The sequence below is a fragment of the Heptranchias perlo genome, chromosome X, assembly GCF_035084215.1.
Source record: "Heptranchias perlo isolate sHepPer1 chromosome X, sHepPer1.hap1, whole genome shotgun sequence".
Classification (NCBI taxonomy): Eukaryota; Metazoa; Chordata; class Chondrichthyes; order Hexanchiformes; family Hexanchidae; genus Heptranchias; species Heptranchias perlo.
Window position 1 is genome coordinate 6,400,050 of NC_090370.1, and position 12,247 is coordinate 6,412,296.

At 41.8% G+C, this 12,247-nt stretch overlaps 1 protein-coding gene across 11 annotated transcripts in view; it reads right to left on the reverse strand.

The window, feature by feature from the left end:
- The window catches only part of kmt2d (lysine (K)-specific methyltransferase 2D), a 207,723-nt gene that overhangs the window by 14,675 nt on the left and 180,801 nt on the right, over positions 1-12,247 (reverse strand). For 8 of the 11 annotated variants that reach the window (XM_067976637.1, XM_067976644.1, XM_067976643.1 and 5 more), the window contains 7 exons: positions 12,148-12,229; positions 11,330-11,508; positions 9,357-9,499; positions 8,916-9,057; positions 6,757-6,890; positions 4,735-5,830; positions 626-762 (listed from right to left, as the gene is read on the reverse strand). In XM_067976637.1, the coding sequence (XP_067832738.1) occupies positions 626-762; positions 4,735-5,830; positions 6,757-6,890; positions 8,916-9,057; positions 9,357-9,499; positions 11,330-11,508; positions 12,148-12,229 (1,913 nt within the window). The remainder of the gene's footprint in view (positions 1-625; positions 763-4,734; positions 5,831-6,756; positions 6,891-8,915; positions 9,058-9,356; positions 9,500-11,329; positions 11,509-12,147; positions 12,230-12,247) is intronic. The other 3 variants (XM_067976647.1, XM_067976642.1, XM_067976640.1) reach the window with 1 other exon arrangement.

Below are 12,247 nucleotides of genomic sequence, written 5' to 3' on the forward strand. Positions count from 1 at the left end.
CAGGAGATCTGTGGACAACTCTAACCAGAATCTTGCATCCATTGCTGTTTCTTAATTCTATCCGGAGTGTTTCCATTGCTTGCTCACCCTTATGAAATCCTTTTTTTCAACTACTGTATTATTGTCTTTTAGCAATATTGATGCTCCTCCTTTCCCTATTTTTTCTAAAGACCGTATAACCTAGAACATTAAGCTCCCATTCCTGCCCAGCTTGTAGCCAGGTCTCTGCAATAGCTACTATGTCGGACCTTTTGAGCTGAATTTGTGACACATCAGGTTAGCACATTAGATGGCATAATGTTACGCTCACAGCATCACTTAAGAGTGCAATACCATTAGTATATAACAGATACAGCCTGCAGTTTGTGACCACCTTTACTTGCAGATTTATATAGTCCGTTTTCCTCACTCATTCACCTAACCATTTCCTGTTACATTTAGTAGTCTTTACAGTGGAGGGGATTAACTGTACAACTAGCCATCAAAAGACATCTGAATTTAAACCATCTTACATATGGTGACAGGTTGGGCATATAACAAGTTATATTTTAAACACCAGGAATCTCGGTCAATTTCATTTTTGCAGGTATTTTTGTATTTGGAGCCTTTATTGTTCTTTTCTTACCGACTCTGCAATCCTTAGGACAGCATGGATAGTCAGTCCAAACATGTCCTCCCCTTTAATATAGTCAGGAAAAAGTCGTAACATGTCTTCTTCTTTCCGCAGTCGCACAATTGGTTCAAGAATTCTGTTCCAAACACCTGAGAAAAAGAGGGGAATAAATGGAAAACATAAGTTGGATACTTATAAGTTGTGGTTCCACAGCTAAAATGTCAGAAATACTAAATTCCGAACACAGAGGTTTATGTATCCCACAACCCACCTCCCCCCCAAATCAAATTATTTTCTTCCGCTGCTTGGTGCCATAGACCAATTCTTGATCTGGAGAATAAACAACCAACTAGTTCCTAAGCCTCTGCTAAGGTTGCTGTTAAGCCAGCCACTTGGAAGGTGTAGAAGCAGAGCATGACAACTTGCAGGGAAGCGCATTGCCTGTATTTAGTATCTCCCAGACAACTTAAGAGTACAGCAACACAATTCACTGAGAAATTATGGGCATGAACCTCTGTTGTGCTAACACAGTGTCACAGACTGGATCACCAACCATTCCAATTTATTTGTTTTGATTGAGTGAGTTTCTTCAGCAGCCTGGCAGAAAATCAGAAGATTCACTATGAAGAATTGGGGAGGAAATACAAAGACTGGTTAAGGCCTGGATATGGTCATCTTCATTCTTTGACTGTTGTTCAACCACACACAAATAATTAGGCTGTCCACACCCCAGGGGGACCCACTGGAGCTTGGCAGCAGTCACATTGTCTTCCCCCTGCCCCATGGCATAAGCACCTTGCTTTAGAATTCCATTTAAAAGGAGGTTGCAGTAAGGAAATAGACTTGATATAATGAAGGCATTAAAGCCTAAAATGCCCAAGGCTCTTATCGTGCCAAAGAAAAAACAGGCAAAAATATATACTTTTTTGGAGTTCTGTGTGGCCCTTGTGCTACAATGACAAAATAAGAGAGCATGTAACAAGCTTCTTTTAAGAGTACAGTGAAGTCTTGATGTATTCTAGAACTAGGGGGCACAGTCGCAGGACAAGGGGTCAGCCATTTAAGACTGAGATGAGGAGGAATTTCTTCACTCAGAGGGTTGTGAGTCTTTGGAATTCTCTACCTCAGAGGGCTGTGGATGCTGAGTTGTTGAATATATTCAAGGCTGAGATAGATAGATAGATTTTTGGACTCTACGGGAATCAAGGGGTATGGGGATCGGGCAGGAAAGTGGAGTTGAGGTTGAAGATCAGCCATGATCTGATTGAATGGCGAAGCAGGCTCGAGGGGCCAAGTGGCCTACTCCTGCTCCTATTTCTTATGTTCTTATTCAACTTTGATATGCTAAATACCTTGATAGATTGAAATTTTCATCTAGTTGCACGTCTTAAGAAAGAAAAACTATTAAATTTTACTTGGCTATATCAAGATAAAATCTTAAAACATCCAAGTAATCTTGTAGCTCTATTCAGCTGCTCCTGGCCCATCTATTGTCTAGCCAGTATTCTGCTGTCCCGTGTTGCTGCGTGTTTGTACACTCTGTTTAAAGTTGGCCACTATAAAGTCTGTATTAGCCCCCTGCATTGTTGTCCAGTTCTCATCTGTTGCTCTCCTCTTTCCAACCCCATGTCAGCACATGGCATAAAAGCAAGAGTCTAATGTTCAACCCTATTCTTATTTCAGTTCATCTGTTTGAATTTAGCAGGCCCAGTCACATGGAAAACATCAGGTCCCAGTGCTGCTCCCTCATTGGTGAGCATCCACTACTTCATTCTGCTGCCTTGTGAATTTCTGGGCTGTCAGATTTGGGAAATTCACCCAACTTTATGTCAATATCATGCAGATTTGCTGTTAAAGGTCTAGGTGACCAAGTTCTACGCTATTTGTGGGAGTAACTGACCACAGCCATGTGGGCTCACACTCACAGCTTTGGTGCACAGCCATCCTTGTTATGAACAGTTCAGGAACAGCCAGAATGATCAAAGATAGAATCTGTTGAAGAGCTTGGTGGGTATAAGGCAAGGGGGAGAATGTTACCTCGGTCTAAGCCCGACTCTAGGCAGGCTTCCCATCCAATGACAAAGGAATTGGTCACTAGCAAGGACGACAACCACACCCCAGTGAAGACTCTGGCGCTCTGTGACCACTACTGTAGTGCAAATGTTCCACAGTGCAGAGAGATTATTTTCTGGGCAATGGGCAGAAGACTAATGTGTGAAAAGATTCAACATCAGCCCTATAAGAAAAAGTAATGCTGCACCTTTATCCTGGACCCAACCTGAACTTCAGGGCATTCCATTGCAGGTAATGAACTCTTGTTCAATCTAGAAGTGGGCTCCTACAAATGACTGATCATCTAATGGATGCAAATGAGATGTTTCCCAACTGTTTATAAACCACCAATCACTCGCAGCACTATAATGAACCAGCCATCCAGGTGTGAGGGCACACACAGTCCCTGCTAACACTATTGACGGACAACCTGTTAAATACCTTGGGTGTCAACCCAGGCCAAATGGCTGTATCTTGTGCTGATTGATGTTCAATTTCTGTGGGGTTCTTGGATCCTTGTTTTTGTGTATGCAACTTTGAGGTGGACTGCAGCAGGACCTAAGGCGTAATCAGATTTTAAATGTTTCTGCCCTCTACTTTTGAGAACTATTAAGTAGCAGAATAAAACTGTGTTTTATTGGTTTGATGAAACTTTTCATATAGCCATGGGTAGCAAATTATAAACTTCACTGTTCATAAGGTCCCTTGTCTGTACATATTTGGAACTGTCAAAAATAAAACATTTCCCTCAGTTTTTACTGGAACAATATAGGCACAGTTTTCCATTGTGGTGTCCCCCACCCAAGGCCCCCTTAAAAAAAAAAATCACATGCAATCCCCGGCTGGAATGTTCATCAATAGGGGAAAAATGGCAATGTAGCAACTGTGGGAGAGTGGCAGAGGGATTGAGGGCGGGGGCCTTTTCCTTTCTGTGGCCTTGCTGTCTGCTCTATCTGGGATGCAGTGTGTTCAGGATACGTCTTCCTTTTGTCCATAATGGGTGGTGCTGAATCCAGTGTCTGAGAAGACTCGAGAATGATGCTGGGGAAAGTTGCGTGGATCCCAGAGGCCTTTACTCCAACTTTGTTAATAGTGGCATTCTGGGTAACGCCCCTTTCTGTAAAACTGGATTCTTTATCTGAGCTGGAAGTGGAGAAGCACATCTGCGTCAAACTGGAATGCCGTGTCCCTTTGCAAACAGAGAGATCAAGCTTCTGACATCTTTGTAGCAGAATAGTCTTCCAGGAAGTGAGCCAGTCATATCAAGCACTTGTACTGAGTTTGGAGGAGGCCTCGCACTTTGAAAAATTGTGCAGACTGGAATCTTGTAAGTCAGTCATGGGGAATGATACAAAACATTGAATGCTAATTTTGGAGAAGGCCAAGATACATTTGACTGATAAGGCAAAACTCAAGATGGCGTTGGTGATTTGTCAGGCAAAAATAACACATGAAAGTTTTACTGAAATAGTAATAAATTCAAAACTTGTTTGCAGACTAAAGACTAAAACAAAAACAAAGCTGATAAATGGTGATTTAAACTTTTTCTGTTGAGAGACAACAGAAAGATCTGCTGCCAATGACAGGAGAACCAGAAATAACAGCACAGTCCAAAACAAAGCCGTATTATACAGGGATGTGTGAAGAGATCACCGGACTATGCATGGTGATAATGGAAATTACTATTTGTACGTGGAGATTGAACTAAAGAGGAAGAATACTTCTTTCTAAGTTACTAACACAATAATAACTAGTTCAGCACATTAGGTCTATATAATTTCAATCCAATACATTCAGGAATAACAAAGCAACAGCAAAAACTGACTCTAAAGCTACACAGGATTACACACTAAAACTATTGCGTGGGAGTCAAAGTACTGTATTCAAAGTGACATGGCAAGTTACACAAAAAAACCAGTGAGTGTAACCTTATGTTGGTAATTTTAGCCCAGGGAATGGGGTGGTTAATCAAGGAGTTATGCTGCTAGCTTCTAAGATGAAGCAACATCTGTAATCTTTTTGTTCAGTAAACGATTATTTATCCTGACCATACTGTGGACTTCTCTTACCTTGTGGGGTCCAATCAGTAACAATCAGATCCTCATGTCCTTGCTCAATAACCTGGATGCCAAACTCTGGTTTCCCATTAGTATCATTGATGGTGCAGTGGTAGCAGCAACGCTTGTTAGTGTATCGCATGCTCCAATAAATACGAGTTGCTTCATATCCAATTGGATAAAGAGCTGTCACACTGTGGAATTCCTGCATCTGATGGGGGAGTAACTGACCAATGGTATGGAAGATCAGTCCACCAACCCTGAACATGTGACTACGTTTGCCCCGCTGTACAATGCTGGCAATTTGCTTCACCTCATCTCTCTGGATGTAGACACGGCGGTAAACAGCAAAACATCTAATTTCCTGCTCATTAGCTCCTTTCAGTTTGTGTTGACTGCAAAGCATGGTCTTGTCCTTAAAAAACATACAACGGGCACGGATAGCACAAGCAAAATGATAGGTATTTGGGCAGCGGACCCGATGGCAGCCTGTTGCTGCTCCAGTCTTCTGACAAAAAGCACACTTTGTGGTGAGTCCTCGGTGGAAACCCACTTCCACATTTATCAGTGCCCCTGCCTGAGTTTCGTACACTTCAGAGGACCACAATGCACAGTTTAGGTGAACCCACAAATCCAAGTCAAGGTTCAAGAGTCTTGCAGGCCCATCTGTTATTCCATCACCATCTTCATGACAGAAACAGCACCGCCTAGTGTCCTTGGGCATGGGGTCTGGTTTTAATGATGTCCCCAGTTTCTGAATGAGCTCTTCAATTTCATGCTGAGAGACGTGTTTAAATTTCCCCTTGTGAAATATGACTTTAAATTCCAAACGTTTCCAACGGATTCCCCTCCACCTCTTCATTTGTGGCTGAGGTTCCTCAAACTGCTTTTCATCCAGTGGCAGAGGATGCTTGATCTTTGGTGACTCAACTGGTGGGTCAGGTTTACTTGACTCTGCTGGAGTCCCAGGTGATGATACACTTGGGGATGAGGGTGGAGAGCTCTCTGGTTGTATTATGGGAAGCTGGTGAACATCGAGGATAGACATATTATTACTGTAATGATGCACCACAATTCTTTCTTTAGTTGGACAGTCTGAGGAAGTTTCCTGAAAAAAGCAAAAACAGCCATTAGAATGTATTGAAACAAAAACATTAGGTATCAATATATTCTTTAAAATGACGGTCAAAATAACAATCAATTCCCCCACCAAAAAAAACTTTACAAATTGCATCATCCACATCCCACTGCATACGAAGACCCACTCCCCATCACTCCTGTTCTTACCAACTTCCATTCCCCAATGCATTGATTTCAATATTCTTGACCTCATCTGCAAGACCCTCCATAGCCTTGCTTTTCCCTACCTCTACAACATCCGTCAGCCTTATGTTTCAGCATGCACCTTCTACTCTTCCAACTCTGGCCTCTTTTGTATACCTGATTCCGTCTGCTCCATCTTTGCTAGCACAGCATTGAGCCGTCTTAGCCCACACTCCAGCGCTCTCCCTAAACCCTTCTAACTTGCTACTGTTCTTCCCTCCTACAAAAGCATCTTTAAAACCCATCTCTTTGTTCATCACTCCTAAATCATCTCCCACGGTTTGGTCTCCAGTTTTTTTTCACCTCTGTGAAGAACTTTGGGACATTTTATTATGTTAAGGTGACTAGGAAAATTCAAGCTGTTGTAAATCAATCATACCACATGAACATAAAGAAATAAGGGCGAGAAAGACCACATGGCCCAATGATCATTCTATCCATCAGAAGGTGCGACCTTGTGCACCACCCTTCCTAATCACTAGTAATATCAACTCCTGGGAGAAGCAAACTAAAAAAAAAAAAAAAAATCGAAACAGTGGTTAATATCAAGAAAACTGGGAAATTCCTCACTGACTCCCCAAGGCATTCAAGCAAGCTCTAGGAGACCATGGATAGCCATGACGCATCACTGGGCATAATCAATTACCCCTTCCCCCATCAAACGTGCCCCAATATTCTTCGGGAGCTCTTTGGCTGGGAGGATGAACATACCGGTGTGGCAGTTGCCAGCTCCTCCCCTGATTTCTTAAGAGTAGAGCCTGGTAATGTGACATCATATTGTTTGAACCAATTATGTTTTTCCAGCACCAGTTTCTCCAAGTCCATTGATTCTTCCTTGGAACCCACTAAGAAAACCAGAAAAAAGTTAAAACCATCAATAATAATCAACTAACATCCTAGCCGGTAAAAGAAATGGTAAATATATTGGTAATCTAACTGTAGGTATGGTCGTTCCTATTCTTCAAATTTATGTTTCACCCCAATACAAATGAACAGGCAGTAATTTAAAAGGGAAAAGTCACTGGGATATTGTCCCTTTAATGTACAGTGCATACAAGGCTGGCAAGTCATGAGGTCTTGCTCCAAATTGCCTCTATGTACAAGTCTTGTTTTGAAAGTGCACTTCTGTTCTTTTGAAAAGGAGGTAGGAGCACAAAGACCAAGTTGATATAAAGTATTAGTTACATATGCAACTGAAAGGAAGGTCCATATTTACACCAATAGGGGCATGCAGAAAGGGAGATTATACGTGAAATGTTGCAATTCATTTAAAGATTAAGATTGCAATCGTAGGTTTAGGCTAACACATTCTTCTTCAATCATTTAATCTCTTCATCGAAAAAAATATGCCAAAAAGCAGAGGTGTGCTCCTCCAGAAATATGCTAAAATCAGCTCAGCCCATAATAGTTTTAAGGCACTTGCTTTCTTGGACTGGCACTGACTTGCCTGCGCAGATATCAGTGAGAGAAATCTGTTGCAGGTTGGCACACGATATGGTCACTGCACAAGTAGAAAGAGCTTAACTTTCACGAGGACACATCTCCCTAACATTTGATCATTGGTGAGGATACACTGGAGTATAATATGCAGTTCAGGGTCTCAAAAATGGATCCAGAGAGAAGAGCAGCAACAATGATTCTAAAACTTGAAGTTGCAAGTTACAAAGGCAGACAAGCAGAGCTGAGCTTTTTATTGGAGAAAGGTTTGGAAGAAGACATGAATTAGGTCTTCAAAATAGAATGGCATATGAATCTAAGCAGGCTATTTCATTTGGATTGTGGGTGCAGAACCAGAGGCCACAAGTATAAAATTAACATGCCCCAAACAAGACTAGGGAGTAGAATGAATACTCCCCCCCCCAGAGTTGGGACGGTTTTCATTAGAACAGGGGAGGTTAAGGGGCAATTTAACAGAGGTGTTTAAAATTATGAAGGGACGGGACAGAGTAGAGAGAAACGGCTGTTTCCAGTGATTGAGGGGACATAGAATATGATTAAAAGTTAAGAAATTTAGGGCAGAGAGCAGGAGAACCTTTATTTTAAAAAAAAGTTAGTGATTGAAGCAGAAACCATGTCAATCTTTTAGAACAGTTTAGATAGATGGTTGAATGAAAAGGGAGTAAAGTGATTTAGGAACATGGCAGGCACATGGGTTCAGAACTACTGCTCATGTGGAGGATAAACACCAACACGCTGGTTGGGCTGAATGGCCTGTTTCAGTGTTGTAATTTTTATGTAATTCAATGCAAGGTGCATGCCGATATAGATATTTGCTTAGTTACTTGTTGGGATGGGGGATGTTTGGGGAGATATTCTACAGAACTTTCCTTTGAGGGATTAATTAAGTGGGGTCAAATACATGATAGGGAGGATTTGTATGCTGCCTGAGGAAGACGCAGACTTGGTGGATCCAATAGCCTTTTCTCATTCATTATTTTAAATGTTAATATATGCAGATTGATAGAACATGATGTACATGACCATTTGTTTTGAATACTGAGCCATTAGGGGAATCAACTATGTGGCAAAACCCCAACTAGGGGGAACATAGCATAGAAAGAGCAATTTCCAGACATTAGCACCTCAACTTACAAGGTGCAAAATCAGTTAAGGACTCAAGTTAGTCATTTCTTTTCAAGTAAATAAACTAACACTGAAGCAGTCCTTGGGCTGTTACTTTTCACTCATGAACAGATTGGATCTCACATTGTCCAAGTGCAATATCTCATCCTGACCGTTTCATCCAATAGTTAGATTTATCAGTCTGCAAGAAACACCATTTTCAAAAGGGTACATCAACTTTTTGTAAACTGATTCCCAGTGACCCTAATGAATGACTTTCTTCTGGAGAGGTACAAAATTGTACATACCTTGATCAGGGACTTCCAAAGTGGATTTTTTCCCATCGGGTAGAAAAGAGCGTGGACTATCTGGAACAGACGTAACCTCATAGGAACCTGGGATCTTCATCTGGAGCAACTGAGCAAAAGCTGTCATCATTCTGTTTATATCCTACAACAAATACAGTAGAAATGTAATAACATCTGTCATTGAGAATAAGCCTCTGAAAAGTTTCTACCATTTCCCCATCTCGTTTCTTTGTACCGCTATCTTTCCATCCCAAAGATGTGCTTTTGAAGTGCCTGTGCGCGCAAAATTCTCATTACACTTGTATCAGAACTCAATGACAAATAGGGAAAAATTTCTTTATTTTATGTTGTACAATTTTGAAAGAAGTTAAGAAAGACACTGACTTCCATGAACCAAACTCCAAAAGGAGAGCAGAAATTAATTCTAAATGATATATTTACCTTGGCAGCAGTTCCTGAGACAGTGAGTGTGACTGCAACCTGGTTTCCTTTACCACTCTTCCATGGGCCAGAGAAAGATGCACCCTTCTCAGTATTTTCCACAAATGGCTCTGTATTTACAAATGGCTTTGTATCAGGAAATACTAAGAAGGAAGCAAGCATTAAAAAGGACAAATTAGTAATTCAAATGAAATGAAACATAAAACATAGAAATAGGAGCAGTAGGAGGCCATTCGGCCCTTCGAGCCTGCTCCGCCATTCAATATGATCATGGCTGATCCTCTATCTCAATACCATATTCCCACTCTCTCCCCATACCCCTTGATGCCTTTTGTGTCTAGAAATCGATCTAGCTCCTTCTTAAATATATTCAGTGACTTGTCAATGCAGAGTGCACTTACCAACCAACATGCAATCAATAATACTGCCCATGCTTTTTGTTTTTTTAAAAAAAATTATAAAATATGACCTAACTTGCAGGGTTATATTTAATTATTTGAATGGAAGTATCCTCCACATAGTGCAAGATTAAGACCAAATTTAAAGACATTTTAATGTTAATGTAATGTTTTTCAGATGTGATCTGTATGATAACATCTTCCTACACAGTATAGAGATACTTCCCCTGGGCAAACACCAAAGTTCCTAGCCCAGATGAAGCACAACAAAAATAAGGCGTAACACTAATTATGATATATCCCAAAGAGAGGGAGGGTCTAAGAGGCTAGCTTGGTGAAGGAAGCCTCAACTCAAAAATGAAGAAAGATCCACAACATGATTAGATCATCGCCATGATTTGTGAGGAGACTAGGGAGAGGCTAGGTCATTTGGATGTCACCTTTAGCAGAAATTTAGAATGCAGTTTGAAATCCGCCCAGTTACAATGCTAATTCAGGTATGGCTGTTCAACAACTCTTGTTAATTTCTTGCATCCCATGCAAGAAATTTCAACTGCCTCTGCTACGTCCCTCCCTTCCTCTAGCCCACCAAGCCAAACTTCCCCCGACGGATCCCCCCTGCCCTAGCCCTGAATGCACATCTTTCTCTCGATTCTCTTCTATCTGCTCATGTGCCCTCTCTGAGCTCACCTTGTCCATGAGATGTCCCTCCTGCTTTCTGGACCCTATTCCCACCCAACTTCCCTTCCTGGCCCCCATGCTAGCTGTCATCGTAAATGGTTCCCTCTCCTCAGGTATTGTCTCCCTCCCTTTCAAAACCACCATCATCACCCCCTCCTCAAAAAACCCACCCTTGACCCACCCATCAATGCCCCATCTCCAATCTCCCATTCCTCTTCAAAGTCCTTCAACGTGTTGTCACCTCTCAAATCCGTGCCCATCTTTCTCATAACTATGTTTGAATCGCTCCTATCAGGTTTCTGCTCCTGCCACAGCACTAAAACGGTGCTGGTCAAAGTCACAAATTACATTCTCTGTGACCATGGTGCACTATCCCTCTTCATCCTGTCTGCAGCCTTCACGGTCAACTACACCATCCTCCTCCAACGCCTCGCCTCTGCTCCACTGTCCAGCTGAGTAGGACTGCGCTCGCTTGGTTCCACTCTTACACATCCAGTTGTAGCCAGAGAATCTCCTGAAATAGCTTCTCCTTCCACCCCTCCACCTTTACCTCTGGAGATCTATCCTCGGCCCCCTCCTATTTCTCACTTACATGCTACCCCTCGGTGACATCATCCGAAGGCATGACATTAGGTTCCACATGTACATTGACACTCAGCTCTGCCTCTCCACCACCGCCTCTGTATTGTTAGCTTCCTTGTCCGAACATCCAGTCTTGCATGATCCGCAATTTCCTCCAATTAAACACTGGGAAGACTAATTCCACAGTCTTGCCCACCACGCCCCGTTCCCAGTTCCATCCCCCTCCCTGGCCACTGGCTCAGGATGAGCCAGACTGCTTGAAAAAAAAAAGACCCATTGCTTGAATAGCAATTATTAATTTCTCACACCAACCTGGAATGCAAGCTCCTGGAATTATGGGAATGACAGGAGAAAGGGCACGGTCCAATGACTCTTCCTTAATTTCAGTCAGCAAGGGAAACCTGGAAGTTTCCTGCCCAAGTACACTTTCTGGTGACGATGCTGGCACGATGCTGTCTGGAGTGTGTCTGTCCTCCTCGATCTCTGCTCTACTGTTGAGAAAGAAATTACAACTCAACTTCTTTAGGAGGATTTAAAACTATATCCTGGGCTGTAGGCAGAAACATATACTGTAGATTTTCATATGGTTACTAGACCTTGCCGCTGAACTTGTTTTTCAATCACACTCCATCCTCACATTCACCAAAGGACTACGTGCTTTGGTTGTTTTACAGTTAAACAAGTTTAAAAAGTTAAGATCTTTCACTAATTCAGATTTAAAAATAAAATCGACACAACTACTAAATGTTGTTCCCATTTTTAAACATGTAATCTCTACTCAAGTAAAATAATGGGAAATGAAAGCATAGGAAAGAAGTACTTCCTGTCATAACTGCCCCCTTATTGTTGGTCTCAATGATTTTAATAAATTATATTTACCCAGTAAAAATTAATTTGGTGATCTATTATAGGGAAGAAAGTGCAATGCTTTTGCACAATGTGCTAGAATCGCACTGACAATTAGCTATGACTTCCACCTTTTATTGTGTTTAAATAGCAGAGTAATTTTAGTGCAATGGCAGCAAAGCTTTACACTCGTGGAGCAGAAGACCTGAAGAAGGGCAAAGAGCTTTCAAGAAAACACAGGTAGAATTTTAAAGAAGGAATGAGCAGTAGTTGCGAATAAAAACCTTAGCTCCTCATTTTGGTTGTGCGGTGGTGTGGGCAAGGAAGCCAACATATCCATATTCTTCAATTCTGTTGTCAGCAGATCTGCGATGAAGTAGAACA